Source organism: Grampus griseus, assembly GCF_964374135.1.
Source record: "Grampus griseus genome assembly, chromosome: 1".
Classification (NCBI taxonomy): Eukaryota; Metazoa; Chordata; class Mammalia; order Artiodactyla; family Delphinidae; genus Grampus; species Grampus griseus.
In genome coordinates this window covers 118,052,234-118,073,259 of record NC_139017.1, presented here as the reverse complement: position 1 = coordinate 118,073,259, position 21,026 = coordinate 118,052,234, and the positions used below count along the sequence as shown (strand labels likewise).

The window sequence follows — 21,026 nt, the reverse complement described above, 5'->3', positions numbered from 1 at the left end:
ACTCCCACGTTTGGAGATCAAGTAGGGATTGAGGAGCCAGAGAAGAAGACTATAAAGGAGGTGCCAATGAGGTGGAAGAAGTATCAGGTGAATATGATGTCACAGAAGCCAAGAGAAAAGTGTTTCAAAAAGGAGAGAGTGGTCACCTTTGTCAAACGCTGCTGTGAAGTTAAAATAAAAGACGTCGCCCCACTACACTTGGCAAGATGGAAGTCACTGGTGACATTTTCAAAATCAATTTGAGGAGAGTGGGGAATAAATCTCTACTGGAGAGAATGTGATGAAGGGGAGAAAGGAGAAATGGCACGTAGAGACAACTAAAGCAAATTTAACCTTGCAACTCCACTGATTAAGAGCAATAAGAGGCTTGCCATTCACCTCATGCCCTTTAGAATAAAGTTCAAATTCCTTGCCTTAGGATATACAATGTCCTTTGCTATCTGGGCTCTTGCTACCTATGCAACTTAATCTCCCAACCATACTCTCCCTCCTACTACTGTAAGTACTTACAACACTCTAACATGAATCATGCAAGGTCTCTTCCTTCACACATCTGGCTCTCTCTGAGTTATTCCTTGCTCTTCCCTACATGAAGCAAAACCTTTACAGGTCCTTCAATCCCCCTAAGGAATGACCACATCAGGCAAGCAGTGCCACTCCCGCCACATGATTTACTCTCTCCCTAGTGCTTCTGTTGCAACCTGCACCTCTACGTAGTGTTTACCTCACTACACTGCAGTCTTCGATTTGACCACAGCACTCCTCTCCCCCACTTCTCTAACGCAAACACACACAACAGAACAAGGACAAATTGTGAAGCTTGGGATCATTTCTAGGAGGTTTGTGTCCCCAGTGCTCACCAGAGATCTTGTACAGAGTAGTGTTCTCAAGTCCTTGCTAAACAAAAGCTTCTACAGTTCAAATTGCATTCTGTCGATTTCTTACTTAAAATTCTTCAATGTCTCCTCTGAGTCTATAGAATAAAATGCCAAACACATTGGTATGTTGAATAAGTCCTTGGTGATTTTGCTCATTGTTACCTCTTCAGCATCCTTGCTCTCCACCACATCCTGACCTTCATGCCTCCACCACCCACACATGCACATGCTGGGCATACACCAAACCATTTCTAGGACAATTTTTCTCAGGCTTGTGTACTTTGATGTGTGCTGCTGACTTTTCTTGGAACATTTTCAAGAACCAGCTCAAGGGTCACCTCTACTCTGAGGTTTTTCCAGATTCCCCTTTCCCTTACGCCTAGTGCACACTCTTCTTTGCTTCCAGAGCCCATGTAAATAACTCTGTTTTTGTACATACCACATTAATCATTTTATCAACTACTCTTCCTACTAGACTGCAAGCTCTGTTAAACAGGAACTTTGCTCAGTTCATCTTTGTATTTCTAGCACCTAGCACATTGCCGGACGCATAACAAGCACACGGTTAATGAATACTTTTCTTTAAATCTTTTGATTTAAAGGTGCTTGCAACGTTTAATAGTATTTTTAGGTCGATTATTTTCATCATTAGGAATAATTTGTAGGTGGTGACTCTTTAAAGTGCAAAAACATAAAAAAAGAACAAGCTCACATACTGAGGAATACAAGGGATAGGCTATGAATTTTAAAGATGTGTTAGTCCACATCTTCCTGTAGTAAAGAGTCACACTGATAAATAATTGATCACATTAGGCCATTTGCTCCATTCAGAATGAGGCAAATAAATGTCAGGTTTAGAGAACATCTTCAACTCACATTTGCATTGTCAAGAATTAGCCATTCAGGGAAATTATTTATTTTTATTTCCTTCCATATTTTGACATTATTTAGAAGTTTTCGAAGGAGTGCTATGGATATAGGCCTTTTATTTCAAACTATTTTACAAGTCAAAATGATTTTTAACCTCTTCCATTTTTACAACATGGGGTCTACATTTTTTATTAACCTTTGTGTACTTTTTTCAATAAACTTTTCCTCACATTTTTCCATGATGGACCCGACGTTTAGACATTCAAGTTCCATCTACAGTGACAAGAAGCATACCAATTATTTCAAAATGAACAAAAAGTTCATGAGAGCTGCATAAATTTAGGAGACAGCATAATGTTGTCACAATAATTTGAGATGTCTACTTAATAATGGCACTTTAGAAATTACAAAAGTTTGTGGTGAGCATCAACATAGAGCTGTATGTGTGCATCACGTAGGCAGAAGCTGAACTCTTCCTTCTCTGCTTTGGCATTAAAAGTTGAATCACAGAGACAGAAAGAGATTCAAGATGGTGTGATAGAGAGATACTGAAATCACCTCCTCCCACAAACACACCGAATCTATACCTACCTAGAGAGCAGTTCCTCGTGAGGGCTGATTGAACAGCTCTACAAGTGAAGGACCATGTAGAAATTTGTAGGAAACACAGAGAAACAATATCCACAATATCCACAGAAAAAATATCCACAGAAACAATATCCACAGAAACCCCTGACCCCACAACCTACAACAGGGACAGATATTACTGAGGGACCTGAGCGCAGACTCACCCATCCTGAGACACGGCAAAAAACAAAAACCAAACAAACCAAAAAACACACCAGTTTAAAGGGCACCTGGATTATGTGGAAAAGAAATCCATTTACCAACTTTAGAGTCTCTGCCAAACTGGCAGAGAATTGCAGGAACTCTCTCTGATGTAAGGGGCACTGGCAAGTGTCATTGTTTGAATCACCCCCAGAACTCCCCCTGGTCCACACCCACCCCAGCTCCAGCCATCCCGCCAAGGTGGCCTCAACATGGCACACCCAGGGACTGCCCCCAGCCAGAGACTGCTCCTGTTCTAGTGGCCCCACCAAGGTGGCTTCAGGACTGTCCCCAACCCATGCCCACTCTAACTCCTGCCAACCTGCCAAGGCAGCCTTGGTACAATGCAACCTAAGACTTCACCCAACTCAAACCTGCTCCAGCTCCAGTTAGCCTATCAAAGCTACCAGGTACAAATAGTCTATAGAGGAGACAGTCCCACACAAGGCTACTCCTTCAGGACTAGGAGAGGTAGCTGTTCTGCCTGATGCATAGAAACACACACCAAGCGTCAAACAAAATGAGGAGACAGAGGAATATGTTCCAAATGAAAGAACAAAATAAAACCCTAGGAAAAATCCTAATGAAACTGAGATAAGTAATGTACCTGACATAGAGTACATAGAGATGGTCAGAAGGATGCTCACTATACTTAGGAGAAGAATGGAGAAATACAGTGAGATCTTCAACAAAGACTTAGAAAATATAAGACAGAACCAATCAGAGCTGAAGAATCCAATAACTGAAAGAGGGAATCAGTAGCAGATTATATAATATAAAACAGTAGATCAGCTAACTGGAGAAAGAATAGTGGAAATCACACAAACAGAACAGCAAAGAGAAGAAAGAATTTCTTTAAATGAAGAGAGTTTAAGGGACTTCTAGGAAGACATCAAGCATACTAACATTTGCATTATAGGGGTCCCAGAAAAAGAAGAGAGAGAGAAATGGACAGAAAACTTATTTGAAGACATAATGGGTGAAAACTTCCCTGTCCTGGGGAAGGAAAAAGACATCCAGGTACAGGAAGCCTAGAAAGTCCCAAACAAGATGAACCCAAAGTAATAAACCCAAGATATATTATAATTAAAGTGGCAACAGTTAAAGAGAGAATCTCAAAGGCAGCAAGAGAAAAACAACTAATCCCATAAAAGGAAAACTCCATAAGGCTATCAGCTGATTTTTCAGCAGAAACTTTACAAGGCCAGAAGAGAGTGGCAGGATATATTTAAAATGTTGAAAGAAAAAAAAATTACAGCCCAGAATAATCTATCTGGCAAGGTTATAGAATTCAGAATTAAAAGAGATAAAGAGTTTCCCAGACAAGCTAAAATAAAGGAGTTCATCACCACTAAACCCCCCTTACAAGAAATCTTAAAGGATCTTCTTTAAGTGGAAAAGAAAAGAATAAAACAGAATAGAAGATTTCTATTCTATTTCTGAATAGAAATTTTAAAATACATGAAAGAAAAAAAACTCACTGGTAAAGGCAAATATATAGTAAATGTGTTAGATCAGCTACTTAAAAAGCTAGCCTGAAAGTTAAAAGGCAAGTGTAGTACAGTCAACTATAACCACAATGAGTAGTTAAAAGATACACAAAATAAAAAGATGTAAAATATGATCTCAGAAATATAAAATGTGAGGGGGGAGTTAAAATGCAGTGCTTTTAGATGCCTTCAAACGTAAGACTATCAGCTTAAAATACACGGCCATGTATACAGGTTGGTGTATATGAACCTCATGACCAAACCAAAAACTTAAAATAGATACACAAAAAATAAAGAGAAAGGAATCCAGACATAACACTAAAGGAATCCATCAAACCATAGAGAAGTAACCAAGAGAAGACAAGAACAGAGAAGAACTACAAAAACAACCAGAAAACAATTAATAAAATGGCAATAAGTACATACCTATCAATAACCACTTTAAATGCAAATGGATTAAATTCTTCAATCAAAAGACATAGGGTAGCTTAAAAAAAAAAAAGACCCACCTAATATGTTGCTACAGGGGACTCACCTCAGCTCTAAAGACACATACAGAGTGAAAGTGAAGGGATAGAAAAGGATATTCCATGCAAATGGAAACAAAAAGAAAGCTGGGGTAGCCATACTCATATCAGACAAAACAGACTTTTAAAAAAGATTGTAACTAAAGACAAAGAAGGGCATTACATAATGATAAAGGGGTCAGTACAACAAGAGAATATAACATTTCTCAACAAAGGAGCACCTGAATATGTAAAGCAAAATATAAACAGACATAAAGAAAGAAATAGTAATACAATAACAGTAGGGGAGTTATATACCCTACTTACGTCAATAGATAAATCATCCAGACAGAAAATAAATAGGGAAACACTATGAACAGTTATATGCCATCAAATTGGACAACCTAGAAGAAATGGGTACATCCTAGAAACATACAATCTTCCAAGACTTCCAAGATTCTATTTCCAGGAAGAAATAGAAAATTTGAACAGATCAATCACTAGTAATGATATTGAAACACTAATAAAAAAAAAAAACTCCCAAACAAAATTCCAGGACCAGATAACTTCACAGGGGAATTCTATGAAACATTTGAAGAAGAGTTATCAATTCTTCTCAAGCTATCCCAGAAAATTGAAGAGGAGGTAGTACCTCTAAACTCATTCTATGAGGTCCGCATTACCCTGATACCAAAACCAGACAAAGACGCACACACACACACACACACACACACACACACACACACACACACAGAGAGAAAATTACAGGGCAATATCTCTGATGAACATAGATGCAAAAATCTTCAAAAAAAATATCAGCAAACTGAATACAACAATACATTAAAATGATCATATACCATGATCAAGTGGGATTTATTTATTCCAGGGATTGAAGGATGGTTCAATAGCTGCAAATCAATCAATGTGACACATCACATTAATGAAACAAATGTAAGAAATCATATGATCATCTCAGTAGATGCAGAAAAAAAGCATTTGACAAAACTCAACATCCATTTATGATAAACACTCTCAACAGAGTGGGTATAGAGGGAACATACCGCAACATAATAGAGGCCATATATGACAAATCCACATCCAACGCTGTACTCAACAGTAAAAAGATGAAAGATTTTCCTCTAAGATTAAGAACAAGACAAGGATGCCCATGCTTACCACTTTTAATCAGCATGGTATTGGAAGTCCTAGCCATGGTAACCAGACAGGAAAAAGGAATAAAAGGTGTTAAACTGTAAGGGAAGAAATAAAACTGTTACTATCTGCAGACAACATAACTACATATAGAACACCCTAAAGACTTCACCAAAGCACTATCGAATCTAATAAAAGAGTTCAGTAAAGTTGCAGGATACAAATTTAATAAACAGAAATCTGTTTCTTTTCTATACACTAATAATGAACCATTAGAAATGAAGAAAACAATCCCACTTACTGTTACTTCAACAAAATATCTACGAATAAATTTAATAAAGGAAGTAAAAGACCTTTACTCTGAAAACTATAAGACATTGATAAAAGAAATTGAAGATGACACAAATAAACAGAAAGATACTCTGTGCTCATGGATTGTAAGAATTAATATCATTAAAATGTCCATATTACCTAAAGCAATCCACAGATTCAATACAACCCCTTTCAAATTACCTATGGTATTTTCCACAGAACTAGAACAAATAATTCTAAAATTTGTATGGAACCACAAAAGACCCCAAATAGCCAAAGCAATCTTGAGAAAGAAGAACCAAGATGGAAGTATCATGTTCCCTGATTTCAAACTATACTACAAAGATATAGTCATTAGAACAGCATGATACCAGCACAAAAGCAGACATATAGATGAATGGAACAGAATAGAGAGCTCAGAAGTAAACCCACTCTTATATGGTCAGTTAATCTACAATAAAGGATGCAAGAAGGTACAATGGAAAGAAACAGTCTCTTCAATAAATGATGTTGGGAAAACTGGACAGCTAATTGTGAAAGAATCCAACTAGACAACTTTTTCATACCATATACAAAATAAAATCAAAATGGATTAAAAACTTAAATGAAAGATCTGAAACCATAAAACTCCTAGAAGAAAACATAAGCAGTAACCTCTCTGACATTGATCTTAGCAATATCTTTTTAGATGTATCTCCAAATATCCAATAGCAACAAAAGCAAAAATAAATTAATGTGACTAAATCAAACTAAAAAGTTTTTGCACAGTGAAGGAAACCACCAACAAAATGAAAATGCAACCTACTAAATTGAGAAGATATTTGCAAACAATACTTGTGATAAGGGGTTGATATATAAATATATAAACAACTCATACAATTCAATATCAAAAAAATAAACAACCTGACTTAAAAATGGGCAGAAACCCTGAATAGACATTTCTCCAAAGAAGACAGATGGCCAACAATCACATGAAAAGGTACTCAACATCACTAATCAACAGGAAAATGCAAATCAAAACCTCAGTGAGATACCACCTCACACCTGTCAGAATGGCTATGGTCAAAAAGACAAGAAACAAGTGTTGGCAAGGATGTGGAGAAAAGGGAACCTTGGTGAATTATTGGTGGAAATGTAAATTAGTGCAGCCACTATGGAAAACAGTATGGAGGTTCCTTTAAGAACTAAAAATAGAACTACCATATGATCCAGCAATTCCACTTCAAGGTATTTAACTGAGGAAAATGAAAACACTAATTCAAAAAGATGTTCTTTGCAGCACTATTTACAATAGCCAAGACACAGATGCAACCTAAATGTCCCTCAATATATGAATGGATAAAGAAGATGTGGTGTGGTGTGTGTGTGTGTCTGTGTGTGTAATGGAATATTACTCAGCCATAAAAGAGTGAAATCTTGCCATTGTGGCAATATTGAGAGACCTAGAACGTACTATGCTAAGTGAAATAAGTTAGGGAAAAACAAATACCATATGATTTCACTTATATGTGGGATCTAAGAAACAAAGGAACAAACAAAACAGAAACAGACTCATAAATACAGAGAACAAACTGATAGTTGCCAGAGGGGAGGGGTGTGCAAGGACAGAACAAAATAGGTGAAGGGCATTTTGGGGCACAAACCTCCAGTTATAAAAAAGTCACAGGGATATAATATATACATAGGGAATATAGTCAATAATATTTTCACTTTGTATGGTGATGGATGGTAACTAGACTTACTGTGATCATTTCATAATGAATAAAAAATATCAAATCACTATGTTGTATACCTGAAAGTAACATAATATTGTATGTTAATTATAACAATAAAAAATGTTGAATCACAGAGTCATAGAATTTCAGGATTGGAAAGAACTCAGAGGTCATTTAGTCTAACTCCTTTATATGAAAGAATCCCCTGTACAACATCCCTAATAAACTCCTCTTCATTCTCTCCTTGAATCCCTTCATGATAGTGAGTTTAACCTCTCCCCGATGCCTCAGGTAAAAATAAATGCATCTTATTACATTCCAGACAGATTTTCCACCTTCTATAATAGTAGTTGTTTTCAGCATTGTGAAACCTACCAATTTGATTAGTCTGAGTCATATGTCTTTCACCTACTTTGTGTGTAGATAAGGGGAAAAAGTCAACTATGGAACATCCAAGGTTTTCATTTCTATTTACCTGTCCACCTATATGCTGCCTCTTTTCAGAATGAATATAAATGAAATGACTTAAAACTGGATGCAATAGCATTATTAAAATAGAAATAGAAATTCAAAGTTCTGAAAAGAAATGCTTAACTCAAAGGCTAATGTAGTTGCTGGCATTGAAATTAAATGTATCAGTGGGCTTTCCACAAGTCAAGACAAAAGGAGAAACAATGGATTACAGTTCTCCTTATCTAACAGGAGAAAGTATATTAACTCTCCATTAAATGAAAATTTTTCTTAGTTCTAAAATTATAAGAGAATTTCTCATGTAGAACCTTCTAAAAGAGATTTATTTTTTAGTTTTCTATGTGCATTCATTTTTGCCCTCTAATGTACCGCCAAGAACAGTGCTGAGCAGCCCTTAAACTTTTACAAATCTCACCTCAATCCAATGCTAAAATTCTGTTGAATACATGGGACAAAGCATAGGCACTGGATAACTATTCTTTCAAAAGGGGCTATCAAAATCGCTGTTTGGGGCTTCCCTGGTGGCGCAATGGTTGAGAGTCCGCCTGCCGATGCAGGGGACACGGGTTCGTGCCCTGGTCCGGGAAGACCCCACATGCCGCGGAGTGGCTGGGCCTGTGAGCCATAGCCGCTGAGCCTGCACGTCCAGAGCCTGTGCTCCACAACGGGAGAGGCCACAACAGTGAGAGGGCCGCGTCCCGCAAAAAAAAAAAAAAAAAAAAAATGACTGTTTGTTTTTTTTGGGTCAACACTACGGGGCAATAGCTTCCACACGTCCGATTCTTATCTTAGTAGATGGGGACAAATGAGAAACTGAGTTAATCTCTCCTGTGGCATTACCGTCATTCCTTCACCTCTCCTGGAAACAACTGCAGTTGGGTCGTCACTAGGCACAAAACGATATCCTTGTAAACTGAGAGAGGTGTACAGAACATGGTGGATGATGAGCAGACAGTGCTGTGAGGGTCTGCCGGAATATCTGATAAGACTGGATCTCTCAGAAGGAAAGTGACATTATGCAAGCAAAAAATGTTATAGTAAGCAAAAGGTAATGTGAAGAAGGTGGGGTTTCTCACTTGCTCCTTAAACACCCCAATTATTTTCCCAGGAAAGGCATTACAGACCCCTGCAGCCTGAGAATTTACCAATGGGCCAAATTGTGTCTTCCTATAGTTAAGCCCCTGTGGTTTTACAATACTTCTCTCCATTCTTGGATTGAAGATTTGGGGGAAGGGGTATGTATACACAATGACCATTTCACCTTTGAAGGCCTTTGTGGTACCTAGGACATCACAAAAGGTCCTTAGTAAAAATAAATTATTCTCTTTATCACAGTTGTTTAGACTTTACCTGGACTGCATGGTTCTATCACTAAATTCTAAATAACTGAAGACAAGAGATTTCACCTCCCTGCCCACACCTACAGCCAGCCAGACTGAGCTCTGCTTTCTTCTCTATGGCTAGAAAAGGCACATCTGTAATCTGTATTTCATCTGTCCAAATGTGGCAGTTCACTTATTATTATTGTTGTTGTTACTACTATTGAATCCAGATTATATCTAGAGGTCCCTTGAGGCCAATAAGCTAGATTCCGTTCATACAAATTAGTTATTATAAAATGAATCCAAGTACAATAAAAGTAACCTCCATATCAGATGAGGCTATTTGTACACTGGACAACAAAATGTATTCATGGTGCTACCATGGAGAGAATGAGAGAGATTTCAGACTTACTCTAAAGAGGGCACAGGTACACCTTTGAAAGAGTAACCCAAACAAATGACTTGGCTTCTTACAGAATTAGAATAAACTAGATACACATTTGTTTAAAGCTGGGATATTATAGAGACATAACAGTAATGCTAATACACATGCTGATGGCTGGCAAGTGCAAATAAGCATGTTGATCACTATTTCACATCACAGTTTATTATGACATGCAACTGCCAGAAATTAAAGTCAATGCTAAGTGGAAAAACAGCTACGTATAGCTTAATCTTCTCCTCATTTTTAGCCATTCTACCCTGCAAACCCCTTTTTGATCAGCAGGAAGCCTGGGAATAGAAGGTACAATATAATAATAAAAGAGGCCTATGAATTATTGGATACTTTTTTTTTCTCTTTTTTGTGGTACGCGGGCCTCCCACTGCTGTGGCCTCTCCCGTTGCGGAGCACAGGCCCCGGACGCGCGGGCTCCAGCCGCTCCGCGGCATGTGGGATCCTCCCGGACCAGGGCACGAACCCGCATCCCCTGCATCGGCAGGCGGACTCTCAACCACTGCGCCACCAGGGAAGCCCCTATTGGATACTTTTTAAACGCTATGAAACCTTGCAGGAGAAGCACCAGTTAAGACAAGTACACACTTCCCTAGAGCATTTTAAAATATCCTAAAGCATACGTGATGAATTGGTGAATGTTTGCCTCTCAGAAAGCTCTCTGCTTTGGGAGGCTGAGTAGCACAAATACCCTGTGTGGAAGAAGTTGGCATAGCAACTCTGCACTTGCAGTGGTGAATCAGAGTAAACGGGTGCATAAGACAGCTACTGGAATGTGTTTACTTCTCCACAAAGGGTTTAAATCTTATAAAGCATTTTTGGCTTCTCTTTATCAGAAATAACAAACCCTTCAGTCATAAATTAAGGCAGTTCATTTGCTGAACAGGACAGGATATTTATGACTCATGGAAAGATTTATTACCTGTACCCTGTATAAATTAGGTGACATTTAGGCTAAAAATAAGTCATTTCTCCCTCACAGTAGACACAATTCTCCATTGACCAGAAAATGATACCAAAAAATAAGCTTTCTGTGTTGGTTAAAAAATACATTCCAGAGAAAAGAATTGCTTACCTGTTGACAACGGGCCCCTTGAAATGTGGGTCATGTATCCTTGGATCACCTGCATTTAAAACAAAGAACCTGCTAAGCATATAAGCCAACGAAATGGCAAATAAATACATATAAAATATTAATAAAGGAAAAATTTATATCTTAGCTAGTCCACTGCTCAGTGCAGTGTTGAACTCATTCTTTGGTCCAGTGAAACATCAGTATGCCTTGGATACAGCTGTCAATCATTTTCCCTCTCTCCAGCTAGAAGCAAGTCTGGGAAGAGCTGTTAAGGACCATAATTCTTAGACACACTGTGTACATATCTCCCACAGTTCTGAGCAGCAACATTATAGACTGTAGCCAGGAGAGCAACACTTGAAGCCTTTCCAGTCTGTAAAAGCACATTCTACCATCTGCCATTCCCAAGTATTGCTGTGTATTTGTGAGGTGCACAGTATAATAGAGATGTCTGCTTATCCCGGTTCTCCCTTTCCTCTCAGTAGATGAGACTTTCCTTCGAGAAGTTGGAAAACTAGTCACTGTTGGTCTCTGCCATGTTGGCTATATGGTATATACAAATCATTATTATATTATACAAATGTTATTTTTGTTTTTTTTTTTTTTAGATCTACTGGCAGACTTCATGCCATTTGAAGGTGGGCCCTAGTCATTTACTCTTGCATCATGATTGCCATATATTTCCCTTGTCTTTAAACAGTACAAAGTAGACACAGAATGGCCTTTCCCTCACATGTACTGGGTAGGCCCAGTAACAAGTTCTGTAGAATTATTTCTGGCCAAAGTTTTATGTTTTGCAATTCTCAATCCCCGACTCTTCTTCCCCAGCCTAAGGACTCCTGCTCTCTTCCTCTAGGGATTTGTCCCTATAAGAAGGCCTAGTTCTGATTTAAAGACAGAATCAAAAGGGACTGGCAAAAAGAGGCCTGTGTGTCAGCAACCTGACTCAGCCTGTTCTCAGTGGGGAAATCAGACCTGAGGACTCAGAAACCTCTTCAGTGTAATCACAGGCTGAGGGCAGAACAACAGGAAGGTAAGGACAGACTTGCAACAGAAATACCAGAGCCAGTCAGTCAGCAAATATTCATAAAGCACCTATTACATGCTGAGAGCTCTAAGGGGATACAGAAGATCTATAAAGCATGGTCCCTGTCTTCGAGACCTTGCAGTTGGTGGGGCAAGATCGACATATTGATTCATTCAACAAATATTTGTTGAGAATCTTCATATATCAGGCCCTGTGTTGTAATACATGAACAATGAATATACCCGTATAAAATGATTAATCAAGTACTAAATTATATGTATCGGCCTGAAGTGTTACAAGAGTTCTGAGAAAGTAGGTTTCATCAAGGACTAAAGCAGTCAAGGGAGTTTCATTCAAGAAGTGAGATTTTTGTGAAAGACTGGAACAAAACGAAAGGGAAAAGAGAAACATTCTGAGTGAGTGAAACTAGAATTCTGTTAAATTCAGTAACTATGTATTGATCACCTGTTATGTGCTCTGCATTAGAAGAAGCACTGCAGGGGATACAAGATTTAGTGAAACACAGTCTCTGCCTTCAACAGGCTAACAAAGTGGTGAAGCAGGGAGAGAAATAAGAAAAGAACACAAGTCACTATCAAATAAGGCAGAATGTGATATCGTAAGAGGGGTTACAAGGAAAGCGTTAGGAACGTTCTAAGGAAGGAAAGGTCACATCCAGTTTAGATAAGTAAGGAAGGGTTCCTAGAGCCACAATATCTTGAGATGGACAAATAAAGTTTAGAGATGTATGAAGTCACAGAGTTAGGAAAGAACAGCATGTTTGCAGGAATGGTGAAAAGATCAGCCTAAATGTAGTCATAGATAATGGAACAGGAGGAGGAAAACATAAAGCTGAATAGATACTATGGAACCAGAACTACAGAAAGCCAAAAAAGCCAGGGATGTAAGTTTTTTTATATATCCTAGACCACAGGGAGTCATAGAAGGATTTGGAACAAAGGAAGGACAAGGTACAAGCAGGGCTTAATTAAGGAAGAGCAATCTGGTGGCCGTATATAAGTTGTATCACAAAGTGCAAAGTCAAGGGGACCAACCAGGAGTCTATTGCAGTAATAGAGGTAAAGTGATGTGAGCCACGACCCAAATGGTGGTACAAGTAATGGAAAGAGAGATTCAAGGTTCATCACAGAGCAGTCGTGTGGCTTACGGGTTAGGAGCAATGGCTCTGGAGTCAGACTCCCTGATCTCTATCACTTACTAGCAGTGACCCTAGACAGATCATATCACTTCTCTGAGTCTCAGTTTCCATATTTGTATATGGGGATGATAATAGTACCTAAGCCAGGAAGATGTTATGAGGATTACATGAATTAATACCTGTAAAAGTGCTTAAAACAGTGGCTGGCACTTAGCAAGCCACCAATGAATGTTCATTCTTAGTCACAGAATTACATGAAAAAGATAAAAAAGCACTTGATGAACGGTAAGACTTAGGGTGTAAAAGAGAGAAGTCAAAAAAGGTGCCAAACAAAGAGATTTCAGACCTAGAAATTGTGATTCTCAGTCACTTCTGGCCTTTATCTCAGTTTAACGAAATGTTGATGCTATTAAAACAGATGGGAATGTTAGCAGGTGGAAGAGGTTATACAGTTGTTATAAGAAAAAGAGCATGAGGTTGATTTGCCTCTTTTTGAATTTGAAGTGACATCTAACTGAAAGTCCAGTGTTCAACTGGAGTTCAGAAACTGAAGTCTTGTGGGGAGGGAGAGGGATGGACTGGGAATTTGGGGTTGGTAGATATAAATTATTACATTTAGAATGGATAAACACTAAGGCCCTACTGTATAGCACAGGGAACTATATCCAATCTCCTGGGATACACAATAATGGAAAAGAATATTTTTTAAAAAAAGAATGTCTAGGGGAGGAGCTTCAAGATGGCAGAAGAGTAAGACGTGGAGATCACCTTCCTCCCCACAGATACACCAGAAATACATCTACACGTGGAACAACTCCTACAGAACACCTACTGAATGCTGGCAGAAGACCTCAGACCTCCCAAAAGACAAGAAACTCCCCACATACCTGGGTAGGGCAAAAGAAAAAACAGAGACAAAAGAATAGAGATGGGACCTGCACCAGTGGGAGGGAGCTGTGAAGGAGGAAAGGTTTCCACACACTAGGAAGCCCCTTCGCAGGCGGAGACTGCGGGTGGCGGAGGGGGGAAGCTTCGGAGCCGCAGAGGAGAGCGCAGCAACAGGGGTGTGGAGGGCAAAGTGGAGACTCCCGCACAGAGGATCAGTGCCGACCAGCAATTACCAGCCCGAGAGGCTTGTCTGCTCACCCGCCAGGGCGGATGGGGGCTGGGAGCTGAGGCTCGGGCTTCGGAGGTTGGATCCCAGGGAGAGGACTGGGGTTGGCTGCGCGAACACAGCCTGAAGGGGGCTAGTGCGCCACGGCTAGCCGGGAGGGAGTCCGGGAAAAGGTCTGGAGCTACCGAAGAAGCAAGAGACTTTTTCTTGCCTCTTTGTTTCCTGGTGCGCAAGGAGAGGGGATTAAGATTGCAGCTTAAAGGAGCCTCAGAGACGGGCCCGAGCCGCAGCTAACAGCGCGGACCCCAGAGACGGGCATGAGACGCTAAAACTGCTGCTGCTGCCGCCACCAAGAAGCCTGTGTGCAAGCACAGGTCACTATCCACACCTGCCCTCCTGGGAGTCTGTGCAGCCCGCCACTCCCAGGGAAAACTTCCCCGGGAGAACAAACGGCGCCTCAGGCTGTTGAAACATCACACCGGTCTCTCCCAACACAGGCTCAACCCTGCATACCATACCTTTCCCTCCCCAGGGCCTGAGTGAGCCAGAGCCCCCAAATCAGCTGCTCCTTTAACCCTGTCCTGTCTGAGCGAAGAACAGACGCCCTCAAGCGACCTACACGCAGAGGCGGGGCCAAATCCAAAGCTGAACCCCAGGGACTGAGCGAAAAAAGAGAAAGGGAAATCTCTCCCAGCAGCCTCAGGAGCAGTGAATTAAATCCCACAATCAACATGATGTACCCTGCATCTGTGGAATACCTGAATAGACAACGAATCATCCCAAATTGAGGACATGGACTTTGGGAGCAATGATATGTATATATTTTTTTCCCCTTTTTCTCTTTTTGTGAGTGTGTACATGTATGCTTCTGTGTGTGATTTTGTCTGTATAGCTTTGCTTTTACCATTTGTCCTAGGGTTCTGTCTGTCCGTTTTTTTGTTTGTTTGTATTTCTCTTCTTTTTTAGTACAGTTTTTTAGCTCTTGTTATCATTGGTGGATTTGTTTTTTGGTTTGGTTGCTCTCTTCTTTCTTTCTTTTTCTTTTTATTACTTAAAAAAAATTTTAACAATTATTTTTATAACTTTATTGTACTTCATTTCATTTCAAATTATTTTATTTTACTTCACTCTTTCTTTCACTTTTTCTCCCTTTTATTCTGAGCTGTGTGGATGACAGACTCTTGGTGCTCCACCCAGGGGTCAGGGCGATGCCTCTGAGGTGGGAGAGCCAAGTTCAGGACACTGGTCCACCAGAAACCTCCCAGGTACACATAATATCAAACAGTGAAACCTCCCAGAGATCTCCATCTCAATGCCAAGGCCCAGCTCCACTCAACGACCAGCAAGGTACAGTGCTGGGCACCCTATGCCAATGTATTAGCAAGATAGGAACACAACCCCACCCATTAGCAGAGAGGCTGCCTAAGATCATAATAAGGTCATGGACACCCCAAAACACACCACCAGACATGGACCTGCCCAGCAGAAACAAGATCTAGCCTCATCCACTAGAAAAAAGGCACTAGTCCCTTCCACCAGGAAGCCTACACAACCCACTGAACCAACCTTAGCACTGAGGGCAGACACCAAAAACAAAAGGAACTATGAACCTGCAGCCGCAAAGGAGAAAAGGAGACCGCAAAGACAGTAAGTTAAGCAAAATGAGAAGACAGAGAAACACAGAGTAGATGAAGGAGCAAGGTAAAAACCCACCAGACCTAACAAATGAAGAGAAAATAGGCAGTCTACCTGAAAAAAGAATTAAGAATAATGATAGTAAAGATGATCCAAAATCTTGGAAATAGAATGGAGAAAAAACAAGAAATGTTTAACAAGGACCTAGAAGAACTAAAGAGCAAACAAACAATGATGAACAACACAATAAATGAAATTAAAAATTCTCTAGAAGGGATCATCAATAGCAGAATGACTGAGGCAGAAGAACAGATAAGTGACCTAGAGATAAAATAGTGGAAATAACTATGGCAGACCAGAATAAAGAAAAAAGAATGAAAATCATTGAGGACAGTCTCAGAGACTTCTGGGACAACATTAAACAAACCAGCATTCAAATTATAGGGGTCCCAGAAGAAGAAGAGAAAAATAAAGGGACTGAGAGAATATTTGAAGAGATTGTAGTTGAAAACTTCCCTAATATGGTAAAGGAAACAATTAATCAAGTCCAGGAAGCACAGAGAGTCCCACAGAGGATAAATCCAGGGAGAAACACGCCAAGACACATATTAATCAAACTATCAAAAATTCAATACAAAGGAAATATATTAAAAGCAGCAAGGGAAAAACAACAAATAACATACAAGGGAATCCTCAGAAGGTTAACAGCTGATCTTTCAGCAGAAACTCTGTAAGCCAGAAGGGAGTGGCAGGACATATTTACAGTGATGAAAGAGAAAAACCTACAACCAAGATTACTCTACCCAGAAAAGATCTCATTCAGATTGATGGAGAAATTCAGACCTTTACAGACAAGCAAAAGCTAAGAGAATTCAGCACCACTAAACCAGATTTACAAAAAATGCTAAAGGAACTTCTCTAGGCAGGAAACACAAGAGAAGGAAAAGACCTACAATAACAAACCAAAAACAATTAAGAAAATGGTAATAGAAACATACATATTGATAATTACCTTACATGTAAATGGATTAAATGCTCCAAACAAAAGACATAGACTGGCTGAATGGATAAAAAAACAAGACCCGTATATATGCGGTCTACAAGAGACCCTCTTCAGACCTAGGGACACACACAGACAGAAAGTGACAGAATGGAAAAAGATATTCCATGCAAATGGAAATAAAAGGAAAGCTGGCATAGCAATTCTCATATCAGACAAAATAGAGTTTAAAACAAAGACTATTACAAGAGACAAAGGGATCTATCCAGGAAGAAGATATAACAATTGTAAATATTTATGCACCCAATATAGGAGCACCTCAATACATAAGGCAAATACTAACAACCATAAAAGGGGAAACTTACAATAACACAATCAATTAGGGGACTTTAACACCCCACTTTCACCAATGGACAGATCATCCAAAATGAAAATAAATAAGGAAACACAAGCTTTAAATTATACATTAAACAAGATGGGCTTAATTGATATTTATAGGGCATTCCATCCAAAAACAACAGAATACACTTTCTTCTCAAGGGCTCATGAAACATTCCCAGGATAGATCATATCTTGGATCACAAATCAAGCCTTGGCAAATTTAAGAAAACTGAAAATGTATTAAGTATCTTTTCCGACCAAAACGCTATGAAACTAGATATCAATTACAGGAAAAAAGGTGTAAGAAGAAACAAACACATTGAGGCTAAACAATACACTACTAAATAACCAAGAGATCACTGAAGAAATCAAAGAGGAAATCAAAAAATACCTAGAAACAAATGTCAGTGAAAACACGGCAACCCAAAACCTAAGGGATGCAGGAAAAGCAGTTCTAAGAGGGAAGTTTACAGCAATACAATCCTACCTTAAGAAACAAGAAACACCTCAAATAAACAACCTACCCTTCCACCTAAAGCAATTAGAGAAAGAAGAACAAGAAAACCCCAAAGTTAGCAGAAGGAAAGAAATCATAAAGATCAGATCAGAAATAAATGAAAAAGAAATGAAGTAAACAATAGCAAAGATCAATAAAACTAAAAGCTGGTTCTTTGAGAAGATAAACAAAATTGATAAACCATTAGCCAGACTTATCAAGAAAAAAAGGGAGAAGACTCAAATCAACAGAATTAGAAACGAAAAGGAGAAGTAACAACTGACACTACAGAAATACAAAGGATCATGAGAGATTACTACAAGCAACTATATGCCAATGAAATGGACAACTTGGAAAAAATGGACAGATTCTTAGAAATTCACAACCTTCCAAGACTGAACCAGGAAGAAATAGAAAATATGAACAGACCAACCAGAAGAACTAAAATTGAAATTGTGATTAAAAATCTTCCAACAAACAAAAGCCCAGGACCAGATGGCTTCACAGGCGAATTCTATCAAACATTTAGAATAGAGCTAACACTTATCCTTCTCAAACTCTTCCAAAACATAGCAGAGGGAGGAACACTCCCAAACTCATTCCATGAGGCCACCATCACCCTGATACCAAAACCAGAAAAAGATGTCATAAAGAAAGAAAACTACAGGCCAATATCACTGATGAACATATATGCAAAAATTCTCAAGAAAATACTAGCAAACAGAATCCAACAACACATTAAAAGGATCATACACCATGACCAAGTGGGGTATATCCCAGGAATGCAAGGATTCTTCAACATATGCAAATCAATAAATATGATACACCATATTAACAAATAGAACGAGAAAAACCATATGATCATCTCAATGGATGCAGAGAAAGCTTTTGATAAAATTCAACACCCATTTATGATAAAAACCCTCCAGAAAGTAGGCATAGAGGGAACTTTCCTCAACATAATAAAGGCCATATATGACAAACCCACAGCCAACATCATCCTCAATGGTGAAAAACTGAAACCATTTCCACTAAGATCAGGAACAAGACAAGGTTGCCCACTCTCACCACTATTATTCAACATGAAAGTTTTAGCCACAGCAATCAGAGAAGAAAAAGAAATAAAAGGAATCCAAATCGGAAAAGAAGAAGTAAAGCTGTCACTGTTTACAGATGACATGATACTACACATAGAGAATTCTAAAGATGCTACCAGAAAACTATTAGAGCTAATCAATGAATTTAGTAAAGTAGCAGGACACAAAATTAATGCACAGAAATCTCTGGCATTCCTATACACTAATGATAAAAAATCTGAAAGTGAAATTAAGAAGACACGCCCATTTACCATTGCAACAAAAAGAATAAAATACCTAGGAATAAACCTACCTAAGGAAACAAGAGACCGGTATGCAGAAAATTATAAGACACTGATGAAAGAAATTAAAAATGATACAAATAGATGGAGAGATATACCATGTTCTTGGATTGGAAGAATCAACATTGTGAAAATGACTCTACTACCCAAAGCAATCTACAGATTCAATGCAATCCCTATCAAACTACCACTAGCATTTTTCACAGAACTAGAACAAAAATTTTCACAATTTGTATGGAAACACAAAAGACCCCGAATAGCCAAAGCAACCTTGAGAACGAAAAATGGAGCTGGAGGAATCAGGCTCTCAGAATCCAGACTATACAACAAAGCTACAGTAATCAAGACAGTATGGTACTGGCACAAAAACAGAAATATAGATCAATAGAACAGGATAGAAAGCCCAGAGATAAACCCATGCACATATGGTCAACTTATCTTTGATAAAGGAGGCAAGAATATACAATGGAGAAAAGACAGCCTCTTCAATAAGTGATGCCGGGAAAACTGCACAGCTACATGTAAAAGAATGAAATTAGAACACTCCCTAACACCATACACAAAAATAAACTCAAAATGGATTAAAGACCTAAATGTAAGGCCAGACACCATCAAACTCTTAGAGGAAAACATAGGCAGAACACTCTGTGACATAAATCACAGCAAGATCCTTTTTAACCCACCTCCTAGAGAAATGGAAATAAAAACAAAAATAAACAAATGGGACCTAATGAAACTTAAAAGCTCTTACACAGCAAAGGAAACCATAAAGAAGACAGAAAGACAACACTCAGAATGGGAGAAAACATTTGCAAATGAAGCAACGGACAAAGGATTAATCTCCAAAATTTACAAGCAGCCCATGCAGCTCAATATCAAAAAAACAAACAACCCAATCCAAAAATGGTCAGAAGACCTAAATAGACATTTCTCCAAAGCAGATACACAGATTGGTAACAAACACATGAAAGAATGCTCAACATCATTAATCATTAGAGAAATGCAAATCAAAACTATATTGAGATATCATCTCACACCAGTCAGAATGGTCATCATCAAAAAATCTACAAACAATAAATGCTGGAGAGGGTGTGGAGAAAAGGGAACCCTCTTGCACTGTTGGTGGGAATGTAAATTGATACAGCCACTCCGGAGAACAGTATGGAGATTACTTAAAAAAATAAAAATAGAACTACCACACGACCCAGCAATCCCACTGCTGGGCATATACCCTGAGAAAACCATAATTCAAAAAGAGTCATGCACCACAATGTTCATTACAGCTCTATTTACAATAGCCAGGACATGGAAGCAACCTAAGTGTCCATCCACAGATGAATAGATAAGGAAGATGTGGCACATATATACAATGGAATATTACTCAGCCATAAAAAGAAACAAAATTAAGCTATTTGTAGTAAGGTGGATGGACCCAGAGTCTGTCACAGAGAGTGAAGTAAGTCAGGAAGAGAAAAACAAATACCGTATGCTAACACATATATGGAATCTAAAAAAACTCGTTCTGGTGAGCCTAGGGGCAGGACAGGAATAAAGTTGCAGATGTAGAGAATGGACTTGAGGACACTGGGAGGGGGAAGGGTAAGCTGGGATGAAATGAGAGAGTAGCATTGACATATATACACTACCAAACGTAAAACAGATAGCTAGTGGGAAGCTGCCGCATAGCACAGGGAGATCAGCTTGGTGCTTTGTGTCCACCTAGAGGGGCGGGATAGGGAGAGTGGGAGGGAGACCCAACACGG

General features: G+C 39.0%; 1 protein-coding gene across 2 annotated transcripts in view; it reads right to left on the bottom strand.

Moving 5' to 3' along the window:
• SLC44A5 (solute carrier family 44 member 5) overlaps positions 1 to 21,026 on the bottom strand; it is a 377,555-nt gene that overhangs the window by 148,980 nt on the left and 207,549 nt on the right. For both annotated transcript variants that reach the window (XM_082676569.1, XM_082676570.1), the window contains one exon: positions 11,074 to 11,122. In XM_082676569.1, the coding sequence (XP_082532695.1) occupies positions 11,074 to 11,122 (49 nt within the window). The remainder of the gene's footprint in view (positions 1 to 11,073; positions 11,123 to 21,026) is intronic.